Source organism: Salmo salar, chromosome ssa16, assembly GCF_905237065.1.
Source record: "Salmo salar chromosome ssa16, Ssal_v3.1, whole genome shotgun sequence".
Lineage (NCBI taxonomy): Eukaryota > Metazoa > Chordata > Actinopteri > Salmoniformes > Salmonidae > Salmo > Salmo salar.
In genome coordinates, this window is record NC_059457.1 from 84,127,801 (window position 1) to 84,146,249 (window position 18,449).

At 46.3% G+C, this 18,449-nt stretch overlaps 1 protein-coding gene across 8 annotated transcripts in view; it reads left to right on the forward strand.

Annotated features, from left to right (window-relative positions):
• dmd (dystrophin) overlaps positions 1-18,449 on the forward strand; it is a 390,547-nt gene that overhangs the window by 185,952 nt on the left and 186,146 nt on the right. For all 8 annotated transcript variants that reach the window (XM_045698261.1, XM_045698256.1, XM_045698253.1 and 5 more), the window contains 2 exons: positions 2,443-2,690; positions 8,921-9,101. In XM_045698261.1, the coding sequence (XP_045554217.1) occupies positions 2,443-2,690; positions 8,921-9,101 (429 nt within the window). The remainder of the gene's footprint in view (positions 1-2,442; positions 2,691-8,920; positions 9,102-18,449) is intronic.

Here is an 18,449-nt window from a genome sequence, read left to right on the forward strand (position 1 = left end):
TGATAGGAGAAAACTGAGGATGGATCAACAACATTGTAGTTACTCCACAATACTAACCTAAATGACAGAGAAGGAAGCCTGTACAGAATAAAAATATTCAAAAATATGCCTCCTGTTTGCAATAAACCACTAAAGTAAAACCGCAACAACAAAAAAAACACATCCCTGAGTACCTCTCTTCATATTTTCAAGCATGGTGGTGGCTGCATCATGTTATGGGTATGCTTGTCATCGGCAAGGACCAGGGAGTTTTTTAGGATAAAAAAAACTGAATGGAGCGAAGCACAGGCAAAATCCTAGAGGAAAACCTGGTTCAGTCTTCTTTCCAAAGAACAGAAATAGGACAGCACTCCGGTAAATAAACTTGAATTGACATATTTTTATTGCAGCACGAACGTTTGGGGTACGAGCCCTTCTTCAGTGTGCAAAGCAATAGCAATCAATGCCACAACAACAAGATCACATAGGTGGGCATAATTCTAAATTCACAGTCAGTATTGGCCCAATCAAGAGATCCCAGCAGAGGAAGCTGTGGGGGAAACATGATAATCAAATAAAGAAAGACACACAATACAATTACATTATGATGTCATTACCTAAATGTATGGACTATTTATAACCTACTACAAAAAACCTACTACAAAAAATGAGAAAAATAACATTCCTCATTAAGGCCTGCTGGAACAAGAGTGGCCATGCGTTACCAGTATGTCTCTCTTTGGAGAAATCATTGATCCCCATCTCCTCCCATCGAACAATTCAATGCCCATATAATAGACGGTACTTAGTTCATAATTATGGCTGTTGAAATGCCTGGCAACAGGTGATTTTTTTTTAATAGAGCACTTATGCTCACATATCCTTGTCGTAAGTTCACGTTTGGTCTTACCCACATAACACAAGTGACCGGAACACTTAAGGAGATATACAACATATATCATGTTATGTGTTATTCTACCTGGAACCTTCCTCTGGGCATAGCGTAACAGTGGACAGTTGTGACAAGGAAACTGCCGTCAGGAAACTGATAGACATAAAATATTGTTTCCTAGACAAAGTCTGACCTTACTAAACAATCCTGGAAATTTGAGGGTCTCTTACAGCAAAACCTCGGGGGGATTCAAAGGCTTTACCAAAGCTGGGGTCAGTGTGTAATATGTGCCAATGTCTATTAACCACTACCTGGATCGACCTTGAAGTGGGACGGTAGGTGGACACCAAAGTTGCAGAGGGAGGAGAGGGATTTCTTTTGACGTTGCAGAATGCATTTCCACGCACTTTGTCTTACTCAATAATTCTTCTTTATAACCTCTTGTTTTGAATCGTTCACATAAATCTTTGGCATGTACATCCAATGATGAATCAGAGTCACACATGCGCCTAATGAGAAGGAGTTGGCTGTATAGTCAGCTGTTTTTAATGAATGTGATAACTGCTGAGATGACTGCTGTTTCTATCTGTTTCTCAGTAGGCCATTACCATCTTGCCTAACCAAAACATCCAAAAAGGAAACATGTTCTTTATTGGACACAAACAGAAATGTAATGGACGGCATCCTCCATGCCATCAAATATATCTCATAAACACTGTGACAAACTTAGAATAGGGATACGATAACTTGATGTTGTGACATTTCGTACCCGAAATGTTTGTGAGGTAAAAAAATATGTCAATGTAAGTTTAGTTACCGGAGTGCTGTACTATTTCTGTTCATTGGATTATATACGAGGATTCAACACCTGATTTAAGTTTATATAAGATGGAGTCGAGCACGTTGTTTATCTTTTCATCAACTGTTTGTGAACGTAGCTCCTCTAACAATGATGTATGAAGATGTTGACAGACTTACTGAAGCCCGAGTTAGGGTCTGATTCCAGCAAGATACTGTTCCCATTGGAAACCCAGGGAGATTCAGTGGAATTGTATTCTGGACGGTTGGAGCAGCTCCATAAGACAGAAACAAGGTCTCTCCTACATGGTACAGTGTTATCCCAGTATTGGCGCAATAAGCGCATCACGCGGGGCCTAAGGATTAACAAGGAACCTATTCTGGGACGATAAGAAGTGGTCCGTTTTGTAAGAAGTGGTGAGATAATGAGATATTTTTGTATTACATGTTTAAGAAATTTGCAGACATTTCTAAAAACATGTTTTCACTTTGTCATTATGGGGTATTGTGATGTCATTATGGGGTATTGTGATGTCATTATGGGGTATTGTGATGTCATTATGGGGTATTGTGTTGACGGGTGAGGGAAAAAAATCTATTTAATCCATTTTGAATTCAGGCTGTAACACAACAAAATGTCGAATAAGTCAAGGGGTATGAATACTTTCTGAAGGCACTGCAGATAGATAGACGGACGGACAGACAGACTGACGGACAGGTGGATAGATGATTCATTGACTGTAACATCTGTCCTGTTGTGTCTGTCCCTCCAGAGGGTGGTAGTAGGAGGGCTGATGACATCCAGAAAGCAGCAGAGGAGCTCAACACTCGCTGGGATGGGTTCTGTGCCCTGCTGGCTGAGAGGCTGGAGTGGCTGGCCTACCAGAGCAAGATCCTGGCCTTCTATAACCTCTGGCAGCAACTGGAGCAAGCTGTGGTCAACTCTGAGAACTGGCTGAAGGTCCAGCAGCCACCGTCCTCAGAGCCTGAACCTCTGAAGCATCAACTGGAGCGCTGCAGGGTGAGGAGTGGGGGGGGAAGTGTAGTGTCTGTGGAGGGAGGGAGGGAGGGAGGGCAGAATTAGGCCGATACCCGCTAATTATCAAAATCCAGAAAAGAGACATTAAATTCTACAACTCGCTAAAAGGAAGCGATTCCCAAACCTTCCATAACAAAGCCATCACCTACAGAGAGATGAACCTGGAGAAGACTCCGCTACCAACCGTGTCATGAGAAAACCAAAAAGATAATTACTTGACACATTGGAAAGAATTATCAAAAAAACTGAGCAAACTAGAATGCTATTTGGCCCTAAACAGAGAGTACACAGTGGCAGAATACCTGACCACTGTGACTGACCCAAACTTAAGGAAAGCTTTGACTATGTACAGACTCAGTGAGCATAGCCTTGCTATTGAGAAAGGCCACCGTGGGGCCTCCCGGGTGGCGCAGTGGTCTAAGGCAATACATCGCAGTGCTAGCTGTGCCAGCAGAGATTCTGGGTTTGAGCCCAGGCTCAGTCGCAGCCGGCCGCAACCGGGAGGTCCATGGGGCGACGCACAATTGGCCCAGCGTCATCCGGGTTAGGGAGGGTTTGGCCGGCAAGGATATCCTTGTCTCATTGCGCACTAGCGACTCCTGTGGCGGCCCGGGTGCAGTGCACGCTGACCAGATCGCCAGGTTTACGGTGTTTCCTCCGACACATTGGTGCGGCTGGCTTCCGGGTTGAATGCGTTGTGTCAAGAAGTAGTGCAGCTTGGTTGGGTTGTGTTTCAGAGGACGCACGGCTCTCAACCTTCGCCTCTCCCGAGTCCGTACGGGAGTTGCAGGGATGAGACAAGACTGTAACTACCAATTGGATTCAACGAAATTGGGGAGAAAAAAGTTAAATTAAAAAATATTACAAAAGAGAAAGGCCGCAGTAGCAGACCTGGCTCTCAAGAGAAGACAGGCTATGTGCACACTGCCCACAAAATGAGGTGGAAACTGAGCTGCACTTCCTAACCTCCTGCCCAATGTATGACCATATTAGAGACCCATATTTCCCTCAGATTACACAAATCCACAAAGAATTAGAAAACAAACTTGATTTTGATAAACTCCCATATCTACTGGGTGAAATACCACAGTGTGACATCACAGCAGCAAGATGTGTGACCTGTTGCCACAAGAAAAGGTCAACCAGTGAAGAACAAACACCATTGTAAATACAACCCATATTTATGTTTATTTATTTTCCCTTTTGTACTTTAACCATTTGCACATCATTACAACACTGTATATAGACATAATATGACATTTGTAATGTCTATTCTTTTGGAACTTCTATGTGAGTGTAATGTTTACTGTTTATTTTTATTGTTTATTTCACTTTTGTATATCATCTACCTCACTTGCTTTGGCAATGTTAACATATGTTTCCCATGCCAATAAAGCCCTTGAATTGAATTGAGAGAGAGAGAGAGAGAGAGAGAGAGAGAGAGAGAGAGAGAGAGAGAGAGAGAGAGAGAGAGAGAGAGAGAGAGAGAGAGAGAGAGAGAGAGAGAGAGAGAGAGAGAGAGAGAGAGAGAGAGAGAGAGAGGGAGAGTGTGTGTGTGAGAGAGAGAGCGAGCGAGTGTGAGAGGGGCCAGTGTGTGTGTGAGAGAGACGATGGAGAGGGGCCTGTGTGTGTGTGTGTGTGTGTGTGTGTGTGTGTGTGTGTGTGTGTGTGTGTGTGTGTGTGTGTGTGTGTGTGTGTGTGTGTGTGTGTGTGTGTGTGTGTGTGAGAGAGAGAGGGCAGTGTGTGTGTGTGTGTGTGTGTGTGTGTGTGTGTGTGTGTGTGTGTGTGAGAGAGAGTGCAGTGTGTGTGTGTGTGTGTGTGTGTGTGTGTGTGTGTGTGTGTGTGTGTGTGTGTGTGTGTGTGTGAGAGAGAGAGAGAGAGAGAGAGAGCAGTGTGTGTGTGTATTTTCTGTGTCTGCATGTCTGAACTGGTCTCTTTCCATCATGTCTGCATACAGTACATGTCTACAGTTAACCATGTAAGTCTGTCTATACGTCTGTATGTCTGTCAAGTGCAGGGTTTATTTTCAACTCAAATATAGCCCACCTGATTCATCTGTGTACACACACACACAAAAACCTGCATTCCTAGTAGCTTTCCCAGTGGAGAGATGACCACCTCTTGTGTAGTGTGTTAGGTGGTCCTGTCTCCTGATATATAGCTGTTTAGTTAGGTGAGTCACTGCTCATAGTTGGTCCTGTCCTGTCTCCTGTTGTATAGCTGTTTAGTTAGGTGAGTCACTGCTCATAGTTGGTCCTGTCTCCTGTTGTATAGCTGTTTAGTTAGGTGAGTCACTGCTCATAGTTGGTCCTGTCCTGTCTCCTGTTGTATAGCTGTTTAGTTAGGTGAGTCACTGCTCATAGTTGGTCCTGTCCTGTCTCCTGTTGTATAGCTGTTTAGTTAGGTGAGTCACTGCTCATAGTTGGTCCTGTCTCCTGATATATAGCTGTTTAGTTAGGTGAGTCACTGCTCATAGTTGGTCCTGTCCTGTCTCCTGTTGTATAGCTGTTTAGTTAGGTGAGTCACTGCTCATAGTTGGTCCTGTCCTGTCTCCTGTTGTATAGCTGTTTAGTTAGGTGAGTCACTGCTCATAGTTGGCCTGTCCTGTCTCCTGATATATAGCTGTTTAGTTAGGTGAGTCACTGCTCATAGTTGGTCCTGTCCTGTCTCCTGTTGTATAGCTGTTTAGTTAGGTGAGTCACTGCTCATAGTTGGTCCTGTCTCCTGTTGTATAGCTGTTTAGTTAGGTGAGTCACTGCTCATAGTTGGTCCTGTCTCCTGATATATAGCTGTTTAGTTAGGTGAGTCACTGCTCATAGTTGGTCCTGTCCTGTCTCCTGTTGTATAGCTGTTTAGTTAGGTGAGTCACTGCTCATAGTTGGTCCTGTCTCCTGTTGTATAGCTGTTTAGTTAGGTGAGTCACTGCTCATAGTTGGTCCTGTCCTGTCTCCTGTTGTATAGCTGTTTAGTTAGGTGAGTCACTGCTCATAGTTGGTCCTGTCCTGTCTCCTGTTGTATAGCTGTTTAGTTAGGTGAGTCACTGCTCATAGTTGGTCCTGTCCTGTCTCCTGATATATAGCTGTTTAGTTAGGTGAGTCACTGCTCATAGTTGGTCCTGTCCTGTCTCCTGTTGTATAGCTGTTTAGTTAGGTGAGTCACTGCTCATAGTTGGTCCTGTCATGTCTCCTGGTGTATAGCTGTTTAGTTAGGTGAGTCACTGCTCATAGTTGGTCAAGAGACCAATGGCACCCGATTCCCCCATAGAGCTCTGGTCAGAAGTAGTGCACTACATAGGGAATGGGGTTCCATTTGGGACGCAGGCAGCTCTGCTAGCTTTGCATCACACACCAGTGTTTTCCCTAGATGCATTTAGCAGCGGCCACTAATGTAGACGTATAGATGTATGTCCCAGGAAGAGCACTCCCTCCACAGGAAGACCCCATCCCTCCCCTCCATAGGAAGACCCCAGGAAGACCCCATCCCTCCCCTGCATAGGAAGACCCCAGGAAGACCCCATCCCTCCCCTCCATAGGAAGACCCCACCCCTCCCCTCCATAGCCAGGAAGACCCCACCCTCCCCTCCATAGGAAGACCCCACCCCTCCCCTCCATAGGAAGACCCCAGGAAGACCCCATCCCTCCCCTCCATAGGAAGACCCCAGAAACACCCTCCCCTCCATAGGAAGACCCCAGGAAGACCCCACCCCTCCCCTCCATAGGAAGACCCCACCCCTCCCCTCCATAGGAAGACCCCAGGAAGACCCCACCCTCCCCTCCATAGGAAGACCCCAGGAAGACCCCACCCCTCCCCTCCATAGGAAGACCCCACCCCTCCCCTCCATAGGAAGACCCCCGCCACCACACACACTAACTCTTCCACCGCTGCTGAAACAAATCGTAGGGGAAACACTTCATACAGTGTCATTCAGTATTCATACAACAATATTCTCTGTTCTGCATTCACCACAGAGAAAACGCATTGCAACTGGGAAGGTTTGCCATAAATATTTAATTGTAATAAAATCTAAATTGTACTATTTTGTAATGAATGGCTCAAAACAACAGCAAAACAGCACAAAGCTGTAATGAGATGGTAATGTGTTGTGTAGACTGGTAGATTAGACTTGGATACTAAGACCCCCTCTGGTAGATTAGACTTGGATACTAAGACCCCCTCTGGTAGATTAGACTTGGATACTAAGACCCCCTCTGGTAGATTAGACTTGGATACTAAGACCCCCTCTGGTAGATTAGACTTGGATACTAAGACCCCCTCTGGTAGATTAGACTTGGATACTAAGACCCCCTCTGGTAGATTAGACTTGGATACTAAGACCCCTCTGGTAGATTAGACTTGGATACTAAGACCCCTCTGGTAGATTAGACTTGGATACTAAGACCCCCTCTGGTAGATTAGACTTGGATACTAAGACCCCCTCTGGTAGATTAGACTTGGATACTAAGACCCCCTCTGGTAGATTAGACTTGGATACTAAGACCCCCTCTGGTAGATTAGACTTGGATACTAAGACCCCCTCTGGTAGATTAGACTTGGATACTAAGACCCCCTCTGGTAGATTAGACTTGGATACTAAGACCCCCTCTGGTAGATTAGACTTGGATACTAAGACCCCCTCTGGTAGATTAGACTTGGATACTAAGACCCCCTCTGGTAGATTAGACTTGGATACTAAGACCCCCTCTGGTAGATTAGACTTGGATACTAAAACCCCTCTGGTAGATTAGACTTGGATACTAAGGCCCCCTCTGGTAGATTAGACTTGGATACTAAGGCCCCCTCTGGTAGATTAGACTTGGATACTAAGACCCCCTCTGGTAGATTAGACTTGGATACTAAGACCCCCTCTGGTAGATTAGACTTGGATACTAAAACCCCTCTGGTAGATTAGACTTGGATACTAAGACCCCCTCTGGTAGATTAGACTTGGATACTAAGGCCCCCTCTGGTAGATTAGACTTGGATACTAAGACCCCCTCTGGTAGATTAGACTTGGATACTAAGACCCCCTCTGGTAGATTAGACTTGGATACTAAGACCCCCTCTGGTAGATTAGACTTGGATACTAAGACCCCCTCTGGTAGATTAGACTTGGATACTAAGACCCCCTCTGGTAGATTAGACTTGGATACTAAGACCCCCTCTGGTAGATTAGACTTGGATACTAAGACCCCCTCTGGTAGATTAGACTTGGATACTAAGACCCCCTCTGGTAGATTAGACTTGGATACTAAGACCCCCTCTGGTAGATTAGACTTGGATACTAAGACCCCTCTGGTAGATTAGACTTGGATACTAAGACCCCCTCTGGTAGATTAGACTTGGATACTAAGACCCCCTCTGCTAGATTAGACTTGGATACTAAGGCCCCCTCTGGTAGATTAGACTTGGATACTAAGACCCCTCTGGTAGATTAGACTTGGATACTAAGAACCCTCTGGTAGATTAGACTTGGATACTAAGACCCCTCTGGTAGATTAGACTTGGATACTAAGACCCCTCTGGTATATTAGACTTGGATACTAAAACCTAATCTGATTATTTATATATACAGTTGAAGTTGGAAGTTCACATACACCTTAGCCAAATACATTTAAACTCAGTTTTCACAATTCCTGACATTTCATTCTAGTAACAATTCCCTGTTTTAGGTCAGTTAGGATCACCACTTTATTTTAAGAATGTGAAATGTAAGAATAATAGTAGAGAGAATGATTTATTTCTGCTTTTATTTCTTTCATCACATTCCCAGTGGGTCAGAAGTTTACATACACACAATTAGTATTTGGTAGCATTGCCTTTAAATTGTTTAACTTGGATCAAACGTTTCTGGTCTCTTTTCTCTTCCTGCCTTCATATCATCCTGTCTTCCTGTCTTCATCTCTTCCTGTCTTTCTCTCTTCCTGTTTTACTGTCTTCCTGTCTTACTGTCTTCATCTCTTCCTGTCTTCCTCTCTTCTCTCTTCCTGTCTTTTTTCTCTTGCTTTCTGCTGATCTGTCTCTGTCTCACTCTCTCTTTTTTCTCCCTTTCACTCCCCCTCACCCCTTCTTCCCTCCTCATCGTCTCCTCCCCCTCCACTTCCTCCCCCCTCTCCCACCTCTTCTCCCAACCCCCTTCCTCCTCTCCCTCTTCCCCTCTTCCCCTCTCCTCCCTCCCCCTCTCCTCTCCTCCCCTCTCTCTCCTCCCCCCCCAGGAGGAGATAGCTCGTTTCTCCTCTCTGGAGCCCCAGGTCAACCTGCTGAAGGAGAAGCTGAAGGCACTGAGGGAGAAGGAGAATGCTCCTGTCTTCTTCGATGCAGACATCACTGACTTCACACAGCATCACCAGCAAGTCCTGGATGAGCTCCAGGCCCGAGAGAGACAGCTGGTGCTGGGTGAGAATATGGAACAGGACACAAACACAATGCAGGCGTGCACTTACACACAGAAACACAGAAAGGGGTCATGAGAGAAGAGAAAAAGCACACCACACCCGGTCAACTTCTGATTGTTAGGGGTTAATAGGTGAGGGTTAGGGGTTAGAGGTGAGGGTTAGGGGTTAATAGGTGAGGGTTAGGGGTTAGAGGTGAGGGTTAGGGGTTAATAGGTGAGGGTTAGGGGTTAATAGGTGAGGGTTAGAGGTTCATAGGTGAGGGTTAGAGGTTAATAGGTGAGGGTTAGAGGTTAATAGGTGAAGGTTAGGGGTTAATAGGTGAGGGTTAGAGGTTAATAGGTGAGGGTTAGCGGTTAATAGGTGAGGGTTAGGGGTTAGAGGTGAGGGTTAGAGGTTAATAGATGAGGGTTAGGGGTTAATAGGTGAGGGTTAGGGGTTAATAGGTGAGGGTTAGAGGTTAATAGGTGAGGGTTAAGGGTTAATAGGTGAGGGTTAGGGGTTATTAGGTGAGGGTTAGAGGTTAATAGGTGAGGGTTAGAGGTTATTAGGTGAGGGTTAGGGGTTATTAGGTGAGGGTTAGAGGTTAATAGGTGAGGGTTAGAGGTTATTAGGTGAGGGTTAGGGGTTATTAGGTGAGGGTTAGGGGTTAATAGGTGAGGGTTGGGGTTAATAGGTGAGGGTTAGGGGTTATTAGGTGAGGGTTAGAGGTTAATAGGTGAGGGTTAGAGGTTATTAGGTGAGGGTTAGGGGTTATTAGGTGAGGGTTACGGGGTTAATAGGTGAGGGTTGGGGTTAATAGGTGAGGGTTAGGGTTTGGGGGAGGTAAGTGCTGTGGCACGTGCGACAGAGAGAGAGGAGAGGATACATTTTGGAGAGGAGGTTATTTTAGAGGAGAGAAGGATATTTTAGAGGAGAACAGGAGAGGACAGGAGAAGAGAGGAGGAGAGGAGGATATTTTAGAGGAGAACAGGAGAGGACAGGAGAGGAGAGGAGGATATTTTAGAGGAGAGGAGGTTGTTTTAGAGAAGAGGAGGTTGTTTTCGAGGAGAGGAGGTTGTTTTAGAGGAGAGGAGGTTGTTTTAGAGGAGAGGAGGATGTTTTAGAGGAGAGGAGGTTGTTTTAGAGGAGAGGAGGTTGTTTTAGAGGAGAGGAGGATGTTTTAGAGGAGAGGAGGTTGTTTTAGAGGAGAGGAGGATGTTTTAGAGGAGAGGAGGTTGTTTTAGAGGAGAGGAGGTTGTTTTAGAGGAGAGGAGGTTGTTTTAGAGGAGAGGAGGTTGTTTTAGAGGAGAGGAGGTTGTTTTAGAGGAGAGGAGGTTGTTTTAGAGGAGAGGAGGTTGTTTTAGAGGAGAGGAGGTTGTTTTAGAGGAGAGGAGGTTGTTTTAGAGGAGAGGAGGTTGTTTTAGAGGAGAGGAGGATGTTTTAGAGGAGAGGAGGTTGTTTTAGAGGAGAGGAGGTTGTTTTAGAGGAGAGGAGGTTGTTTTAGAGGAGAGGAGGATGTTTTAGAGGAGAGGAGGTTGTTTTAGAGGAGAGGAGGTTGTTTTAGAGGAGAGGAGGTTGTTTTAGAGGAGAGGAGGTTGTTTTAGAGGAGAGGAGGATGTTTTAGAGGAGAGGAGGTTGTTTTAGAGGAGAGGTTGTTTTATTGGAGAGGAGGTTATTTTAGAGGAGAGGAGGGGAGGAGGTTGTTTTAGAGGAGAGGAGGTTGTTTTAGAGGAGAGGAGGTTGTTTTAGAGGAGAGGAGGATGTTTTAGAGGAGAGGAGGTTGTTTTAGAGGAGAGGAGGTTGTTTTAGAGAAGAGGAGGTTGTTTTAGAGAGAGAGGAGGATGTTTTAGAGGAGAGGAGGTTGTTTTAGAGGAGAGGAGGATGTTTTAGAGGAAAGGGGAGGAGGTTGTTTTAGAGGAGAGGAGGATGTTTTAGAGGAGAGGAGGATGTTTTAGAGGAGAGGAGGTTGTTTTAGAGGAGAGGAGGATGTTTTAGAGGAGAGGAGGATGTTTTAGAGGAGAGGAGGTTGTTTTAGAGGAGAGGAGGATGTTTTAGAGGAGAGGAGGATGTTTTAGAGGAGAGGAGGATGTTTTAGAGGAGAGGAGGATGTTTTAGAGGAGAGGAGGTTGTTTTAGAGGAGAGGAGGATGTTTTAGAGGAGAGGAGGTTGTTTTAGAGGAGAGGAGGATGTTTTAGAGGAGAGGAGGTTGTTTTAGAGGAGAGGAGGATGTTTTAGAGGAGAGGAGGTTGTTTTAGAGGAGAGGAGGATGTTTTAGAGGAGAGAGGATGTTTTAGAGGAGAGGAGGTTGTTTTAGAGGAGAGGAGGATGTTTTAGAGGAGAGGAGGTTGTTTTAGAGGAGAGGAGGATGTTTTAGAGGAGAGGAGGTTGTTTTAGAGGAGAGGAGGTTGTTTTAGAGGAGAGGAGGATGTTTTAGAGGAGAGGAGGATGTTTTAGAGGAGAGGAGGTTGTTTTAGAGGAGAGGAGGATGTTTTAGAGGAGAGGAGGATGTTTTAGAGGAGAGGAGGTTGTTTTAGAGGAGAGGAGGTTGTTTTAGAGGAGAGGAGGATGTTTTAGAGGAGAGGAGGTTGTTTTAGAGGAGAGGAGGATGTTTTAGAGGAGAGGAGGTTGTTTTAGAGGAGAGGAGGATGTTATAGAGGAGAGGAGGTTGTTTTAGAGGAGAGGAGGTTGTTTTAGAGGAGAGGAGGTTGTTTTAGAGGAGAGGAGGTTGTTTTAGAGGAGAGGAGGTTGTTTTAGAGGAGAGGAGGTTGTTATAGAGGAGAGGAGGTTGTTTTAGAGGAGAGGAGGTTGTTTTAGTGGAGAGGAGGAGAGGAGGATATTTTAGAGGAGAACAGGAGAGGACAGGGGAGGAGAGAAGGATGTTTTAGAGGAGAGAAGGATATTTTAGAGGAGAGGAGGGTATTTTAGAGAGGAGGAAGCAGACCACATCTCCATATGTAGAGTGGATGTCAGAGAGGGAGAGAGGGAGCTGGAGACAGTGTGCTCAGGCTGGTTCAGCTGCTCTTTGTGTGTGTGTGTGTGTGTGTGTGTGTGTGTGTGTGTGTGTGTGTGTGTGTGTGTGTGTGTGTGTGCGTGCGTGCGTGCGTGCGTGCGTGCGTGCGTGCGTGCGTGCGTATGAGTGAATGGGCTTATCAGAGAGCAGTAATATGAACACAGAGGGGTAAATGATAGAAAGTGTTAACAGTACTCACATGGGTTCTCTACTCACAGGGAATAGAAATATGCCTAATGTATGCTTAATTACGTTTCAAGTTCAAAGTGTGTCTGTATCAAATCAAATGTTATTGGTCACATACACATGGTTAGCAGATGTTAATGTGAGTGTAGCGAAATGCTTGTGCTTCTAGTTCCGACCGTGCAGTAATATCTAACAAGTAATCTACCAATTGCACAACAACTACCTTATACACACAATTGTAAAGGAATGAATAAGAATAAGTACATATAAGTATATGGATGAGCGATGGCCGAGTAGCATAGGCAAGATGCAGTAGATGGTATAGAGTACAGTATATACAGATGAGTAATGTAGGGTATGTAAACATTATATAAAGTGGCATTGTTTAAAGTGACTAGTTATACATTTATTACATCCAATTTTGAATTATTAAAGTGGCTAGAGATTTGATTCAGTATGATGGCAGCAGCCACTCAATGTTAGTGATGGCTGTTTTAACAGTCTGATGGCCTTGAGATAGAAGCTGTTTTTCAGTCTCTCGGTCCCAGTTTTGATGCACCTGTACTGACCTCGCCTTCTGGATGATAGCGGGGTAAACAGGCAGTGGCTCGGGTGATTGTTGTCCTTGATGATCTTTTTGGCCTTCCTGTGACATCGGGTGGTGTAGGTGTCCTGGAGGGCAGGTAGTTTCCCCCGGTGATGCGTTGTGCAGACCTCACTACCCTCTGGAGAGCCTTCCGGTTATGGGCGGAGCAGCTGCCGTACCAGGCAGTGATACAGCCCGACGTAAACGTTTGTGAGTGTTTTCAGTGACAAGCCAAATTTCTTCAGCCTCCTGAGGTTGAAGAGGTGCTGTTGCGCCTTCTTCACCACGCTGTCTGTGTGGGTGGACCATTTCAGTTTGTCCGTGATGTGTACACCGAGGAACTTTCCATCTTCTCCACTGCGGTCCCGTCGATGTGGATAGGGGGGTGCTCTCTCTGCTGTTTCACGATCATCTCCTTTGTTTCGTTGACGTTGAGTGTGAGGTTATTTTCCTGACACCACACTCCGAGGGCCCTCACCTCCTCCCTGTAGGCCATCTTGTCGTTGTTGGTAATCAAGCCTACCACTGTAGTGTTGTCTGCAAACATTTTTTTTTAAACATTTTTTTATTTACCCCTTTTTCTCCCCAATATCGTTGAATCCAATTGGTAGTCGTTACAGTCTTGTCTCATCGCTGCAACTCCCATACGGACTCAGGAGAGGCGAAGGTCGAGAGCCGTGCGTCCTCCGAAACACAACACAACCTAGCCACACTGCTTTTTGACACAACGCACATTCAACCCGGAAGCCAGCCGCACTAATGTGTCGGAGGAAACACCGTAAACCTGGCGACCTGGTCAGCGTGCACTGCGCCCGGCTCACCACAGGAGTCGCTAATGCGCAATGAGACAAGGATATCCCTGCCGGCCAATCCCTCCCTAACCCGGATGACGCTGAACCAATTGTGCATCGCCCCATGGACCTCCCGGTCGCGGCCGGCTGCGACAGAGCCTGAGCTCGAACCCAGAATCTCTGGTAGCACAGCTAGCACTGTGATGCAGTGCCTTAGACCACTGCGCCACCCGGGAGGCTCGTCTGCAAACTTGATGGTTGAGTTGGAGGCGTGCATGGCCACGCAGTCATGGGTGAACAGGGAGGACAGGAGAGGGCTGAGAATGCACCCCAGTGTTGAGGATCAGCAGGGTGGAGATGTTGTTTCCTATCCTCACCACCTGGGGGCGGCCCGTCAGAAAGTCCAGGACCCAGTTGCACAGGGCGGGCGTCTTGAGCTTAATGACGAGTTTGGAGGGTAGTATGGTGTTAAATGCTGAGCTGTAATCGATGAACAGCATTCTTACATAGGTATTCCTCTTGTCCAGATGGGTTAGGGCAGTGTGCAGTGTGATTGCGATTGCGTCGTGTGTGGACCTATTGGGGCGGTAAGCAAATTGGAGTGGGTCTAGGGTGTCAGGTAAGGTGGAGGTGATATGATCCTTGACTAGTCTCTCAAAGCACTTCATGATGACGGAAGTGAGTGCTACGGGGCGATAGTCGTTTAGCTCAGTTACCTTAGCTTTCTTGGGTACAGGAACAATGGTGGCCCTCTTGAAGCATGTGGGAACAGCAGACTGGGATAGGGATTGATTGAATATGACCGTAAACACACCAGCCAGCTGGTCTGCGCATGCTCTGAGGACTCGGCCGGGGATGCTGTCTGGGCCTGCCACCTTGCGAGGGTTAACACATTTAAATGTTTTACTCACGTTGGCTGCAGTGAAGGAGAGCCCGCAGGTTTTGGTAGCGGGCCGTGTCAGTGGCACTGTATTGTCCTCAAAGCGAGCAAAGAAGTTGTTTAGTCTGTTTGGGAGCAAGGAATCGTGATCCCCGATGGGGCTGGTTTTCTTTTTGGAATCCGTGATTGACTGTAGATCCTGCCACATACGTCTTGTGTCTGAGCCGTTGAATTGCGACTCTACTTTGTCTCTATACAGACGCTTAGCTTGTTTGATTGCCTTGCGGAGGGAATAGCTACACTGTTTGTATTCAGTCATGTTTCCGGTCGCCTTGCCATGATTAAAAGCAGTGGTTCACGCTTTCAGTTTTGCCCGAATGCTGCCATCAATCCACGGTTTCTGGTTATGGAAGGTTTTAATAGTCACCGTGGGTATAACATCACCGATGCACTTGCTAATAAACTCGCTCTCCGAATCAGCGTATGCATCAATGTTGTTTTCTGAGGCTATCCGGAACATATCCCAGTTCACGTGATCGGAGGAATCTTGAAGCGTGGAATCCGATTAGTCGGACCAGCGTTGAACAGACCTGAGCATGGGCGTTTCCTGTTTTAGTTTCTGTCTATAGGCTGGGAGCAACAAAATGGTGTCGTGGTCAGATTTGCCGAAAGTAGGGCAAGGGAGGGCTTTGTATGCGTCGCGGAAGTTAGAGTAGCAATGATCCAGAATGCTGCCAGCCTGGGTCGTGCATTCGATACGCTGATAAAATTTAAGGAGCCTTGTTTTCAGATTAGCTTTGTTAAAATCCCCGGCTACAATAAATGCAGCCTCAGGATATGTGGTTTCCAGTTTACATAGAGTCCAATGAAGTTCTTTCAGGGCGGTCGAGGTGTCTGCCTTTGGGGGATAAACACGGCTGTGATTATAATCAAAGAGAATTCTCTTGGTAGATAATGCGGTCCTGTAGTTCCTGTATGTTGTTATGATCACACCACAACTCGTTAATCATAAGGCATACACCCCCGCCTTTCGTCTTGTTTGTTTCTGTCGATGCGATGCGTGAAGAAACAGGGTTACTGTACCGACTCTGATAACATATCCCGAGTGAGCCATGTTTCCGTGAAACAGAGAATGTTACAATCTCGGATGTCTCTCTGGAAGGCAACCCTTGCTCGAATTTCGTCTACCTTGTTGTCAAGAGACCTGATATTGGCGAGTAGTATACTCGGGAGCGGTGGGCGATGTGCCCGTCTACGGAGCCTGACCAGAAGACCGCTCCGTCTGCCCCTTCTGCGGCGCCGTTGTTTTTGGTCACCTACTGGGATCCGATCCATTGTCCTGGGTGGTGGTCCAAACAGAGGATCCGCTTTGGGAAAGTCGTATTCCTGGTCTTAATGTTGGTAATGTCCAATAGTTCCTCCCGGCTGTATGTAATAAAACCTAAGATTACCTGGAGTAACAATGTAAGAAATAACACATAAAAAAACGAAATACCGCATAGTTTCCTAAGAACGCAAAGCGAGGCGACCATCTCTGTCTGCGCCGTGTGTGTGTGTGTGTGTGTGTGTGTGTGTGTGTGTGTGTGTGTGTGTGTGTGTGTGTGTGTGTGCGTGTGTGTTTCGGGGGGTGCAAAAGCAGCTGGAGAGGAGTGTGTGTGTGCTAGTGTGTGTTGTGTGCTTGTGTAAGTGTGAGTGTATTTCAGTATGTTGGTAAGTGGCAGGTTGTGTGTTGTGTGAGTGTATTTTAGTATGTTGGTAAGTGGTGTGTTGTGTGTTGTGTGTTGTGTGAGTGTATTTTAGTATGTTGGTAAGTGGCAGGTTGTGTGTTGTGTGAGTGTATTTTAGTATGTTGGTAAGTGGCAGGTTGTGTGTTGTGTGAGTGTATTTTAGTATGTTGGTAAGTGGCAGGTTGTGTGTTGTGTGAGTGTATTTCAGTATGTTGGTAAGTGGCAGGTTGTGTGTTGTGTGAGTGTATTTTAGTATGTTGGTAAGTGGCAGGTTGTGTGTTGTGTGAGTGTATTTTAGTATGTTGGTAAGTGGCAGGTTGTGTGTTGTGTGAGTGTATTTTAGTATGTTGGTAAGTGGCAGGTTGTGTGTTGTGTGAGTGTATTTTAGTATGTTGGTAAGTGGTGTGTTGTGTGGTACAACTATCATCAAGGAACATTTCAGTGTTTGCCCCTATAGGGAACAGTGATTGTGATTACAGCTACTATGTTCTCCTTTCACTACCTCACTGCAGCTCAACCATCCTCACCTCACACACACAAACACACACATTCTCTCTCACGTTCACTTGCACTCTCACTCCAGTGGAGGCTGAGGGGAGGACGGCTCATAATAATGGCTGGAATGGAGCGAATGGAATGGCATCAAACACCTGGAAACCATGGAAACCATGTGTTTGATGTATTTGATACCATTCCACTGATTCCGCTCCAGTCATTACCACGAGCCCATCCTCCCCAATTAAGGTGCCACCAACCTCCTGTGTCTCACAGGCCAGGAGTCCTGATAATTACTTTGATCACTAAAGCATTCACATAAAGTAGAATAACGATTCAACCACTTCTCCTTTAGCGTTCTACATTTTCATACATGGCTGCCCCCCAACAAACAAACAGGAAATACAAACAAAACATTAGCATACTATACATACAGACCTAACTGTGGACCAGCAGTTAACTAGCTAACGATGCAGAGTGGACTGTGAGTGGATAATGAATTCATGGACTGAAACAGGGACAGAGACAGACTAGATACAGAGAGCGAGACAGAGCCTGCTGCTCTAGAAAAATACCTGTCTAGACAGGGAGATGATAATGTAGAGTGGGCAGACCCCCAGACAGGGAGAGGATAATGTAGAGGGGCAGACCCCCAGACAGGGAGAGGATAATGCAGAGTGGACAGACCCTTAGACAGTCAGACGGCGAGGATAATGCCAAGTGGACAGACCCGCAGACAGTCAGACAGGGAGAGGATAATGCAGAGTGGACAGACCCCCAGACAGTCAGATGGAGAGGATAATGCAGAGTGGGCAGACCCCCAGACAGGGAGAGGATAATGCAGAGTGGACAGACCCTTAGACAGTCAGAAGGCGAGGATAATGCCAAGTGGACAGACCCGCAGACAGTCAGACAGGGAGAGGATAATGCAGAGTGGACAGACCCCCAGACAGGGAGAGGATAATGCAGAGTGGGTAGACCCCAAGACAGGTAGAGGATAATGCAGAGTGGGCTGACCCCCAGACAGGTAGAGGATAATGCAGACAGAAAAGGATAATGCAATGTGGGCAGACAGTCAGACAGGGAGAGGGTAATATAAAGTTGGCAGGCAGTCAAACAGCAGACCAGAAGGGCTGTGGGTATATAGTGTATTATAGTGAAGTGGTAGAGCCTGACAGCAGGCCAGAAGGGCTGTGGGTATATAGTGTATTATAGTGAAGTGGTAGAGCCTGACAGCAGGCCAGAAGGGCTGTGGGTATATAGTGTATTATAGTGAAGTGGTAGAGCCTGACAGCAGGCCAGAAGGGCTGTGGGTATATAGTGTATTATAGTGAAGTGGTAGAGCCTGACAGCAGGCCAGAAGGGCTGTGGGTATATAGTGTATTATAGTGAAGTGGTAGAGCCTGACAGCAGGCCAGAAGGGCTGTGGGTATATAGTGTATTATAGTGAAGTGGTAGAGCCTGACAGCAGGCCAGAAGGGCTGTGGGTATATAGTGTATTATAGTGAAGTGGTAGAGCCTGACTGCAGGCCAGAAGGGCTGTGGGTATATAGTGTATTATAGTGAAGTGGTAGAGCCTGACAGCAGGCCAGAAGGGCTGTGGGTATATAGTGTATTATAGTGAAGTGGTAGAGCCTGACAGCAGGCCAGAAGGGCTGTGGGTATATAGTGTATTATAGTGAAGTGGTAGAGCCT